Source organism: Microchirus variegatus (assembly GCF_963457635.1).
Source record: "Microchirus variegatus genome assembly, chromosome: 14".
In the NCBI taxonomy this organism is placed as follows: domain Eukaryota; kingdom Metazoa; phylum Chordata; class Actinopteri; order Pleuronectiformes; family Soleidae; genus Microchirus; species Microchirus variegatus.
The window spans coordinates 19,915,914-19,932,827 of NC_139815.1; the positions used below are offsets into that span (position 1 = coordinate 19,915,914).

Sequence of the window (16,914 nt, forward strand, 5' to 3'; positions counted from 1 at the left end):
TACAGTACACCAACCGCATTGACAGAAATCTCAGTTCTAATAATCAAAACCTAACAATGTGACGTTTTGGTCAAATTCAATGGGAGATTAAAAAAACAGGCATTAGTGGGGAGAAATGAAGAGAAAAGTAGAAGGGAACGAGGATGGAACTAAAGAATGTGTTTGGGGGAGGGGAACTCATTAAGGTATTTGAATTTCAAAGAGATTATATGGCTCATTAGGACTAAACGATTGCCTCCAACATCAGTCTAAGCTATGTGTCTGGATAACAAGCATATGATAACACCGTTTCAAATGTGTGCCAGTGTTTGTGAGCATAACTGAGAAGTTGGAGGGGAAGAATGTGACTGTGATTCTGTCTGCCGTGAATCACATTTCACAGCACATTTCACAGCTAAAAGCCATCAACAATTCCTCTCTCTGATCTGTCGTGTAGTCGTGGCTATCACAACCGTAGAATTATGGAATACTAAAACCATTATGTCCACATAATATCCACTTTGTCTGTTTGTATTGTTTGTATTGAAAGGTTTTTTTGGATTGGTTTTGTCGCTACGTGTACAGATTGTAAAGGCCATCGAGGCAAACTGTGATTTGTGAATTTGGGGGCGATTATAAATAATGATTTGTATTACTACTGTTAAATATGCAGTGAGCCAAAGAAGTCAAAGTTAGACTTTCCCAAAAACAGATGGTTACTCATCTTTAATCATTTACCTCTCAGAGATAAGCACCAACTGTCACATACACAGTCTTAAAGGCATTGAATCTTATTTTTCATTCATGTTTAATGTTACAAAATGGAAATACAGTACATAAAGGATTTTAATTCATTATTATTTTCAAACATTTAGCCCCACTTAGATAAAGTTATACCTCTGTCCAAGTTAACCCTTCTGTATTTGGCATGCCCCTAGACCTTTTGTGATATCTAGAAAATTACAAAACTAAAGACTGGTGATCTTTCCATGGTGTGACCCCACCTTTCACCCTATGTCAGCTGAGAGTGGCACAGCAGGCCCTCATGTGGAGGATAAAGTGGTAGAAGATGGATCGATGGAGACAGTAAAACAGAGAAATGGAGCTTTGCACCCATATACTTGTCATTACGGTAGCCCTCTGGACTTCCTCGCGAACGACCAATCACAGACAAGATTCACCAGCACACCACGCATTTGTGACATCAGCCTCTCAGCACCGTAATTCCTAAACGGTTGAATAACTGCCAGATATTGAAAGTTGTCTTGAAAAAAGAGCAGAAGCGCTCACTCATTTTACATTTTTTGACAATCCTACAGCCATAATATGAAAATGACGGCCTGATTATTGTGATGGTCATAAGAGGGTTAATGTATAACACATAACAGTTCTGTGTTTTCAAGTTTCATCATTACCTGCTTGGGCACCAGCAGCTTATTTTTGTGGTTTATAAAAAGTAGATAAATAATAAGTTTCATATGTGTGTTTGTTAAAATAATCCTGTGTATGTACTATATCCATGCCCATGTTTCCAGTCCCAGAGTTGATGGCTCCTCCGGCGGTGTCTGCACTGTCATCCACCAGTATCAGTGTTTCCTGGAGCTCTGCCGAGAGTGAGGGGGTCATCGCCAGAGGACAAGTGACAGAATATCGAGTCAACTTACTCACTGAGCAGACCAAAAATCCCTATGCTCCTCCGGTGGTCAGTCAGGTAATCACTGGAGCACTTGCACCTAATCAATAGGGCAACTGCAAAACTTTAAAGCTGAAGTTATAGCCTGTGTTGAGTGGAAATGATTATGCCAGTAGCTTGAAGTAAAGGTGAAAAGCCTATAATAGTTTAACACCTCGGTGCTTGGCTACGGTGAGTGGCTGTTCTTGTGAATATAGTTTCTTCAAAACACATTCTGGTAACTTTGGTTCAATTATTCAGTCTGACTCGAGAATGAATTGATTACATTTTGGTGGTCAAATGTCACTGTGACCTCGTCAAACACCTTTTTTTTTTTCCCTTGTGAATGCAGAATATACAGCTGTTCACTTGAATGAAACCACAGACAACAGAAAATATGTGTTTGATCTTGTGGAACTGGTGTCTCAGAGATGATGTGAATGGGCTCTGGTGGCAAAAGATCAAAAGCCATTATTACCTTACGAAACAATTGCTTAGCCTTAGGAATGCGTCGTCTTAACAACTCCTTGACTATCTTGACTAAAATGTTTAAGTGGACTCACAGATCTTGGTTGCCAAAGTCTGTCCCCAGGGACCCACTGACTCATAATCCCTCCCAGATCAGGGGCACACAACATTCTAGTTTTACGTCTAAATTAACTGATTTTACCATACCTTTATTATCTTGAGATGCTCTCACCTTCACATCTGAGGTGCTGGTTGTTTGTTTTTTTCTTCTTCATAACTTTATTCCCAAACTGAACACGTCGTCGTCGTTTCAACAGATTTCCTCTTTGTTCTCTCTCTTGTCAGGTCTTGCATCAAGCTGGGCCGTCTTCACCGCCTGTATATGTAGTGAAAGGACTGAAACCTTTCCACGTGTACAACTTCACTGTTACACTCTGCACAAAAAAGGGTTGTGTTACCAGTCTGCCAAGCACAGGACAGACCCTGCCAGCAGGTACAACAAAAAACATCAACACACACACATACACAGCTATACTTCTTAGTACACTGCTTTGACTGCAATGGATTTGGAAAGTCTAAACAAGACATGTCCAAAGTCCGGTCCGGGAACCAATCCCGACCCTCAGTCAGATGTTGTACGGCCGCAGCTTCAGGTTTATAATGTATCTAGGGATGTCCCGATAACACATTTTGTGTCTGATTCCGATATCACGAACTCAAGTATCTACCGATACCAATATTTTTCCGATAGTCGTTTTAGGCCATTTATGAACTATGACAACACATTTGTGCCGAATAATTTCAAAGGCATCTTTCTCCAACTGTGTAACAAAAAGAAGAAATAAAATGCCTAAAATGACTCGGCTATAAATATCCTTATAATACTCATTTTTCATTTCCATTTCTGGTTTTGCATCCTTTGTGTGGACACTCATAGACCTAATGCATTCCCTAGCCCCTTAACCCTAACCTACAACTAATTTCCTTACCCTTACCTTAACACAATTCTAACCCTAAAACCATGCAGGTCTTAATCCCCATTAAAGTTGTCTGAACCAGCCAAAAATGTCCTCAGAAAGATAGTTTGGCTTGATAATTAAAAGCTTACTAAAGGCATGGATACACACATGAACACACACACACACACATCAGCAATGGTATTATCCTCAAAACAACCACAAACACGAGTTAGTTTCATACTCTGTTTGGGCACACACACACACACGCACGCACACACACACAGAATCACACAGTCAGTCATCAGGTACTTGAGTGTCGACAGCGTTGGTCATGTTAACCAGAGGGAATATTCATGGCAAGCAGCAGTAAAAACAATTTACTGTTAATTACAAGGAGCCAAATGTAGCATTGCTCACATTTCTTGCTGGCCATGAATCAAACACACACACACACACACAGTTAGAGAAACACACATACGCACAGTAATACATCTCTCTGTCACACTCTGCTCTCGTAGATTATAACCATTGTGGAAGTAGGATGAATTAGCTGTGTTTAATAATTCGGGCACAAATCTCTTGGAAAGAAATGAGCACTAATTGATCTGTGTGGTATCTCTCTCTCTCTCTCTCTCTCTCTCTCTCTCTCTCTCTCTCTCTCTCTCTCACGCATGCATGCACGCACACACACGCACACACACACACACACACACACACACACACACACACACACACACACACACACACACACACACACACACACACACACACACACTTTCTTTATCTGTCTGTCAGTTGCTTTTTCACTTTTTCCTTCATCCTTTGAAATCCACTCTAAACACAAAATAGCAAATATCAGCAGAGCGACATCATTCTGCATTATACACATTATATATATAAAAACACACACACACACACACACTCACTTGACCCTCCAACACACCTTATCCATCTGTTCACTGGCGTTCTCTACTTTTACTGCTGATTTTATGCTTCTTGTGTTTTTGTTTACGTTGTGCGTATTCTTTCCGGTGAAAAGACAATGGCTGCATTGAGTTGATTCTTTTATCTATAAATACTTGCTCAGGGATTTGCGCTTTTGAACACGCGCTTAACAGCTACATCTGTTGACGGAGCAGATATTTTCACTTCCCACATTCTCAGAAAGCCCTTCCTTCTATTTATCTTGATGAATGAGACTCATTTTCTAATTGTTGGACTTTTTAAATGTATTTTTAATGGCTACATCTGTTGACACAGCCACAATGTTTATTTCAAGTGATTCCAAAGACTTCTCTTGACTGTAATACAGTACAATACAATATGGCTTATTGTACCCAGTTGACTTTTTGAATGTATTTTTAACAGCCACATCTGCTGCCACTATGTTGTTTGATCCAACGCCAAAGATGTCCCTTGTTTCAACTATAAGAAATGATAATGGCATATGCTGTTTGGCAGACGTCTCTTTTTGTATAGCGTGTGCTAATCCACTGGGTGTTGTGCTTCTGTTGTAGCTCCAAACCTCATATAACACACACACAGACACACACACACATATATATACACACACACACATATACATGTAAATATATATACACACATTTGATTTTGAATTTTCTTGCATTTTTTAAATTGTTAAAAATACACAATTACCATCGCTGAGCTACTTTACTGCTGATCATTATACATTTTATGCCAATTAAAATCAAATATTCAATGTTATCTTAGAATATATGGTCAATGGTTTGGTGGCATTTTATGAGAAAAGCTCTGTTATGTTTTAAATATATTACTCAGTGAATACTGAAGTAAAGTTTGATCAATCCTTAGTGCTCCTGTGGCACAGGTCTGTGTGTTGGTAAATTGTCGTGAGAATACTACACAACTCCTTATATGGACATCCTGGGGGTGTTTATAGGTCACACCTTTACGTTTTGTTGAGCCAAAGTTATGATTAATTTTATATTGCATATTTTTAAAAAAAAGGTACAATTGTAGAAGAATTTGGCTACAAAACAATTGTTTCTATACTTCGTCACTAAATGTGTGAACTTTGAACAGTGACTTATTTACAAATTTCACAAAATCAATCCGATTTTTTTTTTTTTTTTTTTTTTTTTTAAGTTGTACTTTTTCCTCAGGTGTGTTTATATAGTTGGTGAAAATGAAATGATAATAACATCAGATTCCCTAGGTTGTGCTGAAATTGGAAAAAATTGGAAAAATTTGGACACAAATCTTATAGCCTCTGTATATACATTTTAACATAGTAATGGGAAAAAGCAGCTTAAATGGTCTGTGGGTTAACCCTTTAACACCCAGCGTATTGCACGGGACACGTTATCGCGAGTTCGATTTGCATTACCATAATTACGCAGCGGTTTTTACTATCAGAAAAATTCCAACGGTTTATGAAAGAGGAGAAGTTGAACGTCAAAGCCAACATGTGGCGGTAATTTCACTCACGATGTTGCAGTGTTTTTTTCAAAATAATAATAACTGTTAATACACTATTTTAACATACAGTAAATTGTAAATATTTGCCAGATATTGAAGATTGTTCTGGAAAAATGGGCAAAAGCATGTTTTCTAGCTCTTTTATGATTAAAATAAGCAAAAAAAACAGACAGACATTTTGTGGCTTAGGTGTTAACGGGTTAAGAAAAACTTAAATCCATATTTGATATCTCATATTACCTGATTTGACCAGTTGCTGCTTGACTCCAAAGATCCAACATAATTTGTCCAAAAGTTTGGCTTCCAATTCTCATTCTACAGAAACACAACAAACATTGTCATGTTTCCTAAAAGACACTTTGCTTGTGGGGGGAAATGATCCTCACATTAAGTGTACTGCTTGTAAGATCTACTTGAGCGTGGCGCTAATGCACTGATAAATCTACTGCGCACAAGGCTGGGCCATTAGAGGCAACTACCATCTGCTGTAAGCGAGCAGACAGCATCTGCCAAACCGCTGGAGTTACACCAAAGCACACGACTAAACATTAGCGTGCACACTGAGACAGACGTAACGACACGAGGAAAAGTGCTTACAGTCCATGTGTGTCGACGCGTTTGCAGTTGTTTCATTGTGTGTGTGTGTGTGTGTGTGTGTGTGTGTCTTCCCACAAAGTTATTGATCACGACGTAAAGTGAGTAGCTAATCAGGGGCTGATGGTGATGTTTTATGTATCCTACATCCATAAAGGCTTGTTCTACAAGACACGCACACAGTGAGACATACGTACATACACACTCGCACTGTAACGCCATTCAACAGAACAGGAACTTTATTGATTTATGCATAATTGGCCTGAGGCCCTTCTTGAGGAGAGAAATATGCATGGCCAGGGATCACCATGTCAATAAGTGGCGTGTCTGTGTGCGCGCTGTAACTGTACGCTAAGAGCCTGTTAGGACATGTCAGTTGTTGTAAAAACAGAAAACACTCACACATGTGCGGACAATTGCTCCTGGGAGCTGGTCCATGATTTAGCTGCTTCATTACCATGTCGGCAGCTAAAATTAACCTTTCTCGTGGACTATTAACCTTGTGTGTGTGTGTTTTGTGTGTGTGTGTGTACATGTTTTTTGGGCACACTCACAATAAGGCAAGTGGATTTCATCAAACTGAATGTGTCACGGTATCAAGTATGATACATTTGGGTGAATTAACAAGCAGTGAAAACACGACACATATGGAAGGAAGCACAGCACATATTAGAAGCTGTTATTCTCTTATGTGACATTCTAACCGCTGTCAAATCTAAATATAATACATACAGCAAAACACTCCTTTGTACGTTGAAGTCTGACAAAGTTTGTAATTGATCTGGTTTTTTTGATAAACGAATTCATTTTGGGTTACAATGATCAATTTGAACCATTAATCAATCAATCAATCAATGGTTATTTATATAGCACTTTACAATATCTGCAAGGTACTCAAAGTGCTTACTTGCATAAAAAAGAAAGGATAAAAACCACTCAGTAAATTAGCAGGAATAAAATACACAATAAAACAGTAAGGAAAACCAATAAAATAAAAAAATGTACAATTAAAAACAGAGGGAAAGTGTCACCGCGCTACTGAATGTTAACCTGTTTCCAAGGTTAGGAATAGCCACCACCGTTTGTATCTTGACCTGGGGACAGGTACTTTAAAAGTGAGCGACCGCATCTAATAATAACCACTCAACCACCCAACTACCACCCAATGTAAGGTTTACAGCATTGGTCATTATCTTAGCTGTTACCATTTATTTTGTGACTCCATTAAGATGTAAGACATTCCATGTACACACTCCACATGTATCCACAGTCACTGTGGCCTGAGAAGTCATTAAAAATCCGCTCTCATTTTGGCCTCTACAGTGACAGGATGTCGGGCAAAAGTTGCATACGGTTGCTTTAAAGTTGCCTTATTTTAGCATTTCCATTCGTCCACTTTTACACCACTAAGACACATTTTGTTTTTCTTTGTGCCAAAACTGTGCACCAGTGGTAAAGCAAAGCTGTGTTCGTGGACTTCTCTGTGTGCGTGTCATTGTTCTAAATGTCACCATAGCTCAATTTCAATAGACTGGTAAGCTATTGATTGGAAGCAATTTATGGTTTGATGTGCCAAGATGAGCCGCCAAAGACGAGCTGTCCACTTCCCTTTTAAGAGCTCTATTAGAACTCACACTAAAGATGGTCCGCGTGTGTGTCACCGAGAGCTAATTTACTCCTACCATAGACCATTTAGACAATTACTGGGACACTCACACACGCACACAAACACACAGGACGGATTGACACTTAATACACGCATATCTTTCCCATCTCTCCACCAGTCCATCATTGGCTATGTTTCTCTGTCCATTCTTGTGTGTCTCCTCTCACTATATCAGGGCGTCTCGGCTTGATTTATTTATGACACACGTTGAAACTGCAGCTCCAGTAGCTCCCAGTGTGTTTCAAAGGGACATTTAATTAAACATCTAAAGTGAGAGAAGGATATTAAATTGACCCTCTGTTAAATGAAAATGGGACTTCTGTCCAGTCGGGACATAATGGGCATGAGAGAAAATGTGCTTAAGTCATTGCACTTAGGGGGAATAAAACACAACAGAATAATTTTGTTCATTTTTACAAACACAGCGTTCATTCTCGTGTATGTCACTGTGTTTCTTTTCTCACATTTCAAAACACACAAGACAGAGTTGAGAGTAAGAAGCATACATTTCAACACGTTAACAACAACAAAAAATCTGATTTCCTCCCTCTCCGTCTTCAGCTCCAACAGGACTATCTCCACCTCGATTACATCCAGTTAATGAAGCCACCATGAAGATAGATTGGGACCCCCCAGGCCAACTCAATGGACCATACCCGATATATCAGGTTGGTAAGAATGTTAGCCTACACCATATATAGGTTGGCGATGTCTTCATGAAGTTATTTATTTTGTGTGTACCCTATATCGGTGCGTATAACACACGTCTGTGTGTGACAGTTTTATGAATGGATTATTTCCCCCTCTAAAATGAAAATAATAAAATCATTCCTTTTACAAAATATCTTAAGTTCAGACGAAAACACAAAAATGACAGGCGCTGGTTTTCGACCAGTCCTGATCCAAAAAAAACAATTGTTTCTGGTAGAATCATGAACATTGTGCTTCAGTTAATATTGAGTGAGTCCGATGCAAACTTGTAATTAGACCAAGCAGTGCTAACCAAATGAACAAAAAATGGTGCTTAAGTGCCATTATCACTTCACTCCACTTGCCAATATGACCAGCAGAGGCCACCAGAGGCTTGTTGCGTGAATGGGGTGAAGTCTGCCATGTCTGATTGCCTTGTTGTTGTTTTTGGCACACATGTATTCAAAAAAACAACTGGGCTAGCATTGCGTAATCTGTGACATCATCCATTCCAAACTCTCAGATTTACATGTATAGGGATATACAAAACCAGAGTCTTTGGTGACTATAAATGCCATTTTCATGTGGAAAAGAGGAGGATACATTTTGTTTTTGTAAAATGTATCTCAAGACCTACTTGATGGATCTGTAAAAAGTTCAGATTTGGTCCGCCTAATGCTTTCTGGATTTAGTCCGACTAACGTGTCTGTTAAAAGTTAGGATTTAGTCCGACTAACGTGTCTGGTTAAAGGTTCGGATTTAGTCCGACTAACGTATGTTCAAGGTTTGGATTTGGTATGACTAACATGCACTGTATCTTAAAAGTTCGTATTTACACCAACTAAAATTTTGTGCGGACATTCATTTTTTCCAAAGGATGAATCCTGTTCTCAAACATTCAACTATGTTGATATATATTTTTTTTAAATCTCTCACTCTATTATTATTTTATCCAGGTGGAGAGGACAGACGTCTCTCTCTCCGACCCACAGGTCCCTGTTGTCAGAGGAACCCAATTCCTCGGAAACGGTTACTGCCAGTTTCCGAGTGACGTTCTTCCTGTCAACAGTGACTTTACAGGTAACGTGTCTGGATGTGTGATCAGAAAGTAGATGACATGTCTGCATTGTGAATTATGAATTGCACATGTGCCGCTGCAGTGTTTTTCAGGTTTCTATAGTGACAATCCTTTAGAATGACTTCTTAAAGGTCAATTATCTTTTTGTTTACCAGCATCATTAGAGGGTTGAGCTGCACAGCCAAACATGTTCTGCTTCATCTGAGAACATCACCCAGTGACGCTCATAATTAATGACTGCTGATACTAATCAGTGAGATTTGAGCAGGCAAAGCTCTTTGGCTGTCCTGCACAAACCTTGTGTTTCCAGTTGTGTTTTTCCCCTCACAAACACACATCGTGCCAAGGAGCGTTCAAACTGTATGTGGGCAGACAATGTCAAATATGTGTAAATGAGTGTTTGAAAACGTGTGACAAAGTCTTGATTTTGTTCAGGTTCAAAAGATTTACATTATTACAGTGACCTTTAAAGCTCAGGTCCATAATTTGTCTCTGAAGCACTTAATCTTATTTTTTGAGACCCTCACAGTCCATGCCCCCATAGCCATTAGTGAATAAAGCCTATGACCCTCTGTAGCCCCCAGAATACTTGAATAAACATGACCAGTCATTTATGCAGGCTCCACGGAATGATTGGCTGGTGTACCTTTCTGTCATTAACCGATATGCGTACTTGTGCACACATGTGCCTGTGCTCTCGCAGCAGAGCCTGACCAGAATCTTCACAATGAGCTGGAAAAGGCATCCACTGTTCAAGCAGAAAGGATAAACAGAAATTAACCTGCAAGTCATGGAATAAATGACAGGAATAGTGATGACAAAACACACTCGTAGTCTCTGGTTTGGGAGGGTTTTGAATGAAGAGGAAGAAATAAGGTGACACAGAGATAGAACAGTACAGTCTTTTTCCTTCTTAGCATTCTGGTTCATTAGTGATGGTAGTGAGAGGTGGGAAAGATAAGTGACAGAATGTGGTGGATGATGTGAAACACAGCACTCACAGATTGATTTTGAACCTTTTATCAATGGATTTGCAGCCGTTTTTATGCACACACGTTTATGTTAGTTATCAATAAAAGCAAAATTGGTCCTTTATAGGTCATGGAGATGTTTTCAAAAGAATAACAATTATTTATTTGTGGACGTGTTTTTTTATGTCCCTCAAATATTGATCATTGCCATTTGGATTGAAACGATGTAACGCAGTCTTATGAGCAAACTGTCAATGAGTTTAACTCCTACAACGTGTTATTTAATGTTCAGGCATGTATTGAATAAACTTGAGATAAAAGATCTTTTTCCCAGCAGATATTTGTCGAGATTGTAGGACAATCACAGGTTTTACTAGATATATAAGAGATATTTTGTTAACGTTTAGGTCACACTAAATACATGTTTCCTGTATTTTCTCATTGTGTGGCAATAAGGAGATTGAGCAATAAATACACTATATGTTCCATTATAGCATTGCTAAAACAACAAATAAAATGGTGTACACAACACTGTACTACCAGTAAATAGATGATGAGTTTTGCTATTGAGGGTTTCGTCTCCCCCAGTGTCCTCCTTCATAAAGGGTAATGGATCAGACAATCACTTTCAGACCGGATCTATTCTGGACCATCAATGTGTCGGCAGTCCTCAAACCATCGCCCTGGTACAACCATCAATACTAATAGCATCATCTACAGACAGTTATTCCCATCGAAGCGCACAGAACAGCGTACAAATCAAACCCAAATTGGATTATGAATGTAATGCAGTGTAATGCCCCCTCGAGAGTCAATTGATCACTGAGGAGAGACTCGTCAATCGTTGATGTCTCGCGGAAAAAAACCCGGCTACTCCAGCAATGACAACTGTAAAAGATTTCCGTGAGATGAATCTGCAAGTTGGAGTTTTTCTGCATTTTCATATTTACATACTTACTTGATGATACACTGGTTTGGATTTTTATTTTTGTGAATAGTTTTAATTTACAAAAAAGAAAAGCAATGTATCATTTGCTTACATTTTTCATCAAGGGTCTCATTGAATTTTTTTCCCCAAAAAAATATTAATTAAAGATAGATGTTTAAGCATGGCTTACATCCTGTAATTTAAAAAGATTAGTTCCGGGTTTCTGAAGTGGGTTTTTTGTACGTTAAGTTAGTACAGCACTGTGTAAAAGTCTCTATGAGATTGATGCATGTCTTGGATAAACTTGGCGTATTAGACCTTTTTCACGGTCGATCACATTTTTAATTTATATTGTTCAAGTGTAAGCGTAGTTTAAACTGAATACTTGACACCCTCAATGGTTGTCGGAGTTGTCTTTTAACTTGAAGGGTGTGGGTTTGGTTCCCGGTTCTGCTGTAGTCCACATGTCGATTTGTCCTTGGACACTTAACCCAAGTGTGTGATTGATGATTCATTGTATGAAAGTGTGAGTGAATGGCTAAACTGTAGTGTAAAGCAGCTTTGAGGGGTCATCAAGTCTAGAAAAGCGCTATATAAATACAAGCCATTTAACCTGAAAATATGTTATTTTAAAGACACATGCATGTTCCCAAATTCTCTTGATGTGTTCCAACAAAGTGATTGAGAAATAATTATACTCTATGGTCATTATAGCGTTGTTAAACAGCTGTGACCTGTGAAAAAAAGACTTATTTTAGTCAAATAACACAATGCTCACCCACTAAAATCTACATAAGCTTAAGTGTGTGTTCTCTTAAGAGCACCGGTTTCCCTTGCATTGAAGACACTGATGATGTATAGGGAAGCTCACTCAAAAGATCCCGTATTACTCTGTTCAATTTAGTTACGATCAAAATAGGTTAGCATGTAAAACCGATTGATATTTGCCCTTTTGCCTGAAATTTTATGGCCACTTTGCCAAAATTATTTTCAGCCAAATGGCTTTTTTCCACGTGCGGTTATTGTGATAGGAGTGCCTGTGTTCATAAATGATAAGTCTGCTCTCTTGTGATAAACGACGCTTCTTCATGTTGAATGAATTAAGGGTGCTTGAGGTCAACGTTTACCACACTGACTCTTACTCAAGATAATAACAGGACTATAACCATATGCACTCATACCGTGATATGAATACACCCAAAGTGGTTGTTTCCGTAAGTAAATGCTAGTTCATTCATCTTGCCCATTATGTTTCAGTATTTTGAAGCCCTACGATGCGACTTCCTGCTCTCCCGCTCATCTTTGCATTAAAGACGCATGTCAATCTCCCTTAAGTGAAAAAATTATTTAAATAAATAACGGTTGAGAAGAGATTATATCATCCGCTCTCCCCCCAATTATAATTTTTCAGTATTTGAGCCTGAAATGGGCTGATTGTAATGATGATGACGGCCTTCTCATACTCTCGCTCGTCCAGATGTGCTTCTTTAACGTAGAGCAAATGAAGAGAGATGGAACATCGCAAACATATTTTAGGGGAAAAAAATAAAAGAACGGGGGAACAAAATAGACTTGGATCACTTCCAGACGCGTCCAACACAATACATCGCTGCAGCAACCGCTGCTGAAACTGAACAGGAAAGAGGGAAATGTTAAATGATACAAATTATTTTTCCTTAATTAATATGATTGATTGCCAGGCGCTGACGTTGAGCGAGGAGGGGGAGAAATGTGTGAAAGGAAAGTTTGTGCAGACATCATTAGTTTTTCCTCATTTAAAGATTAATCAGAAGAGGCTGGGCTCTTTAATTCTGTCATTTGTATATTTAATGGGCTGCTGCAGAATCTATGGGTGTAATTAGCTAGCTGCCGCGCTCTCATTAATACGCCAGGCTCTGATTAATGCCAGCGGAGAACTAACATGACTGGAGTTATTCAGGTTATGTTGTGTAGATGATTACACACAACCTCTACTGTTTACTGAGACAGAGAGAGGAGAAACAGTACACATTAAACAATACTACCTAATAAATAAGACCCTGTTCAAAACCTTCCTGTTAACGTTGGGTGTTGTGGGATATAACATAAATCCTCTTTAGGTACGTTCGTTTTGTACAGCGGAATCCATTTAAAGCAAAAAGAGAAAAAAATGTATGTGTTGAGAACTCACTTTAAACACATAAAATAAAATAGCTCTATTTTCTTTACAGTTGATGGTGTTAGAATAATTGTGTAGGTCAACAAAACATTTATTCTATCAGATATAGTGATGTGTTTATTAGTATCATTTAACAAATACGTCTCAGAATTTGTAAACGCTGGTTCTGTCTCACCTGTGATTGACAGTTCTAGTTTAACAGATTTAATTCCGTTTTATGTTGTGGAAACCTAACAAGATGCCTCCGCAGCAGTTCACAAACCAATGGGTGACATTCATGGATGTATAATAATAATAATATATGAGCACTCACCATCTTTGCCGTCTATATATCCATGGTGACATCACAGTGGATTTGCATATGGTTTGTTTAGTAGACATGACCCTGTGAATCTTTATTTGCAATCTACCTAACGCTTATATTTGTTAGGACCTTTTGTGGTACAAACACTGACCTTGTCAGGACCTGTAGTCCTTATATGGACCAAAACCTGGTCCTAATGAGGCCTCATTTCATAGTAATTGATTAAGTTTTTGGCTATGATTTATTTATATTGTTGTTAGGTTAAGGTTAGGGTTGGGCATCAACTGGTTATGGTTAAGGTTTGCGACCAAACGTTGTGTAGACTGTCCAAATGAATGGAAGTCAGTGCAGTGTCTTTAAGAAGAAGAATAGCTGTGCGTTGCATGTGTTGCATGTACAGCATGACCTGTCATCACGTGTGCTCGGGTTTGTTTGTTGATGGCTCCAAAGTGGTTGTCAGTGTGAAGTAGCACAAGTCCTGAGGGGAAATCTGAAGTAAGTAATGCTGAGTATCACTTAGCTCAGAGGTCTCAAACTTGAGGCCCGTGGGCCACATGTGGCCCTCCAAGTGATTTCATGCGTAACGAGATTAAGGTTAAACATGAACAACATGTAGTTTGTGAAATATCGTCACAGATATTGTTGTGTTGATGCCATGATGGAATATTTTCATTTTAAGCTCAAATCACCCAAACTTTTCACTTGATCAGCACCTTCCTCATCGGAGTTTGAGACCCCTGACTTAAAATTTGGACAATTGGACCAAGCACCTTGGTCATACAGCCTGTCCCTACCCACACTGGAAATATAACATCATTTGAACATACATTTTAAAACGTCCACGACAGAAAAACACCGGTTGCTTATTATTGTCAGTACATTGTACCACTGATAATATTTATGCCAGAATTAGGACAAAGGAGAAAGAGAGAGAGGATAGAAAGAAAGAGTACAGGAAGGAGGGCTGTTGAAGCTACAGAGAGGAAAAATACTCAGCGGAGGAAAGGTGAATGAAAAGGTCAAGAAAAAGCAAGTGGAAGGTTAAAAGCAGAAGGAAGAAAGAAAAAAAGGAAGGGATGAGAGACCCGGGAAGTGCGGTGGAGAGAAAGAAGGTTAAAAGGGGATAATGTAATGTCAGGTATCTGTCATGACTTCACTCATCTCTGTGGTGACAAGGTCATGAATGTAAATTGCACATGCCGGCATGATGTACAGAATGCAAGTCCAATGTAAAGAGCATGTGTGTCTGGTCTTTGCTGTTTACTGCAAACGCATTTACTGTCCACTGTGGCAGATTTTTCCTCATCATTGACCAAGGCATTAGTATGTGTGATTTGTGATCGCTGCATAATGATCAACGAAACTGCACCATTTATATCCTTACATTCTTTTCAACCTGTGCTCAAAAGTGCTTTGTTGTGAGTATCGTCCTCTAACTTGAATGCTAGACTGTAATTGAAAGGGCGAAGCTGTGATACTTTATTAGCCACGTCGTAATGTAAGACAGGACTCCTGAAACCTTTTTTTTATGCCTTAGTGGCTGGAGGCACTACGTCTTTGGATTATTCGTCTGTCGCATTCATATGAACATGATATCTCAATAAAGGTTTGAAGGAATTTCTTTAAATTTCGAACAAACTTTAACTTGGACTCAGGAATGAACTGACTTTAGTCAAAGGTTACCCTTTTGCCCCAAACTATGGAACGATTAAACTGTGGTACATTTGACCAATTTAAATTAAATCTGCCTCCACCATTGGACATTTTAAATGAAAACTTTTAGACCCACCTCTTCTCCTTGGCCTTCGCTTCAGGATGAGAATAATCAACCTGGACACAACTATCTAGATTTTTAACATTATTACTTTATGTTTTATACCTTGTTGTTATACCTTTTTGTAAAGCACTTTTGTCAACCCTGGTTGTTGACTTTTCTCTCTCTCCCTGTGTCCCCACAAACTCCTTGTTCCCGATCTTTCTTTCCACCAGGTGTTGAGTTGAGCTTTAGAACCCGTTCTCCAGATGGCTTGCTGTTCTGTGCGTTCTCTCCTGGAAATCAGGAAGAGTTCCTGGCAATTCACATCAAAAATGGACGCCCCTACTTTTTGTTTGACCCTCAGGTACTTACACATTTTTTTTATCATTTATTTAAGAATGAAAATATGTTATTTTTGACAGATATTGTAATTCATATTAACTGTGCAACAGATTGATAACATAAAAAAAATATTGTTTGCTGGCTTGCAGCTATTAAGCCTTTCCCATGGCTGTAGTATGGATGGAGTTGCATGCAGTAATTCAGAGCACCATATGTGACAAAAGAAGTTGCCTAAATAAATGTACAGTTTGAAGTGAACTACTCTCCGAGTGCCATTAAACTCATTTTGACTGGACATTGCATTTATCTATTTCATCCCCATTGTCACTTACTTTGGTTCATCCTACTCACTTTACTTAGTCACTCACCTTCCCCTACAAATTTCTTTTTTGCCTTAGATCTACCTCTGTCTCTCTATCTCACTCTCACTCCATGTGTCTCCCGTTTTCCCACTCACTTGCTCTCATCTAATAAATGTGATCTGTAGCCCCTCATTGGTTTCTGTCAGGGCGACGGCAAACGAGGAAAAAACTTTGAAAGTGTGTCAACGTTTGAATTGGACTGCAATTAACTCATTCCCTGCAGTCACCGCGCGTGAATACCAATTGCAAGCTAATTAAGCTTTGCACCCTTGCACACATACACACATGCACACATACACAGCCTCCTTTCCCTTATCCATCCATGCAGACACGTGTAGAGGGGTTAAGGAGTCAACGACTTCGATGATGAAAGTGATGATGAGAGATGATTACGCATACTTCCATGAGGCCACCAACTAATTACACACTCAAACACACACATGTACACACTTTTCTATCATTATACACCACTGTTTATCAAAAAGTCTTCATCAAAATGCAACAATGTATGCACCTGTGTGTGTATG

General features: G+C 39.0%; 1 protein-coding gene across 1 annotated transcript in view; it reads left to right on the top strand.

Moving 5' to 3' along the window:
- ush2a (Usher syndrome 2A (autosomal recessive, mild)) overlaps positions 1-16,914 on the top strand; it is a gene marked incomplete at both ends in the record, with an annotated part of 202,896 nt that overhangs the window by 58,745 nt on the left and 127,237 nt on the right. The window contains 5 exons of the mRNA XM_083900586.1: positions 1,515-1,690; positions 2,465-2,612; positions 8,360-8,466; positions 9,445-9,568; positions 15,917-16,047. Coding sequence (XP_083756712.1) covers positions 1,515-1,690; positions 2,465-2,612; positions 8,360-8,466; positions 9,445-9,568; positions 15,917-16,047 — 686 coding nt within the window. The remainder of the gene's footprint in view (positions 1-1,514; positions 1,691-2,464; positions 2,613-8,359; positions 8,467-9,444; positions 9,569-15,916; positions 16,048-16,914) is intronic.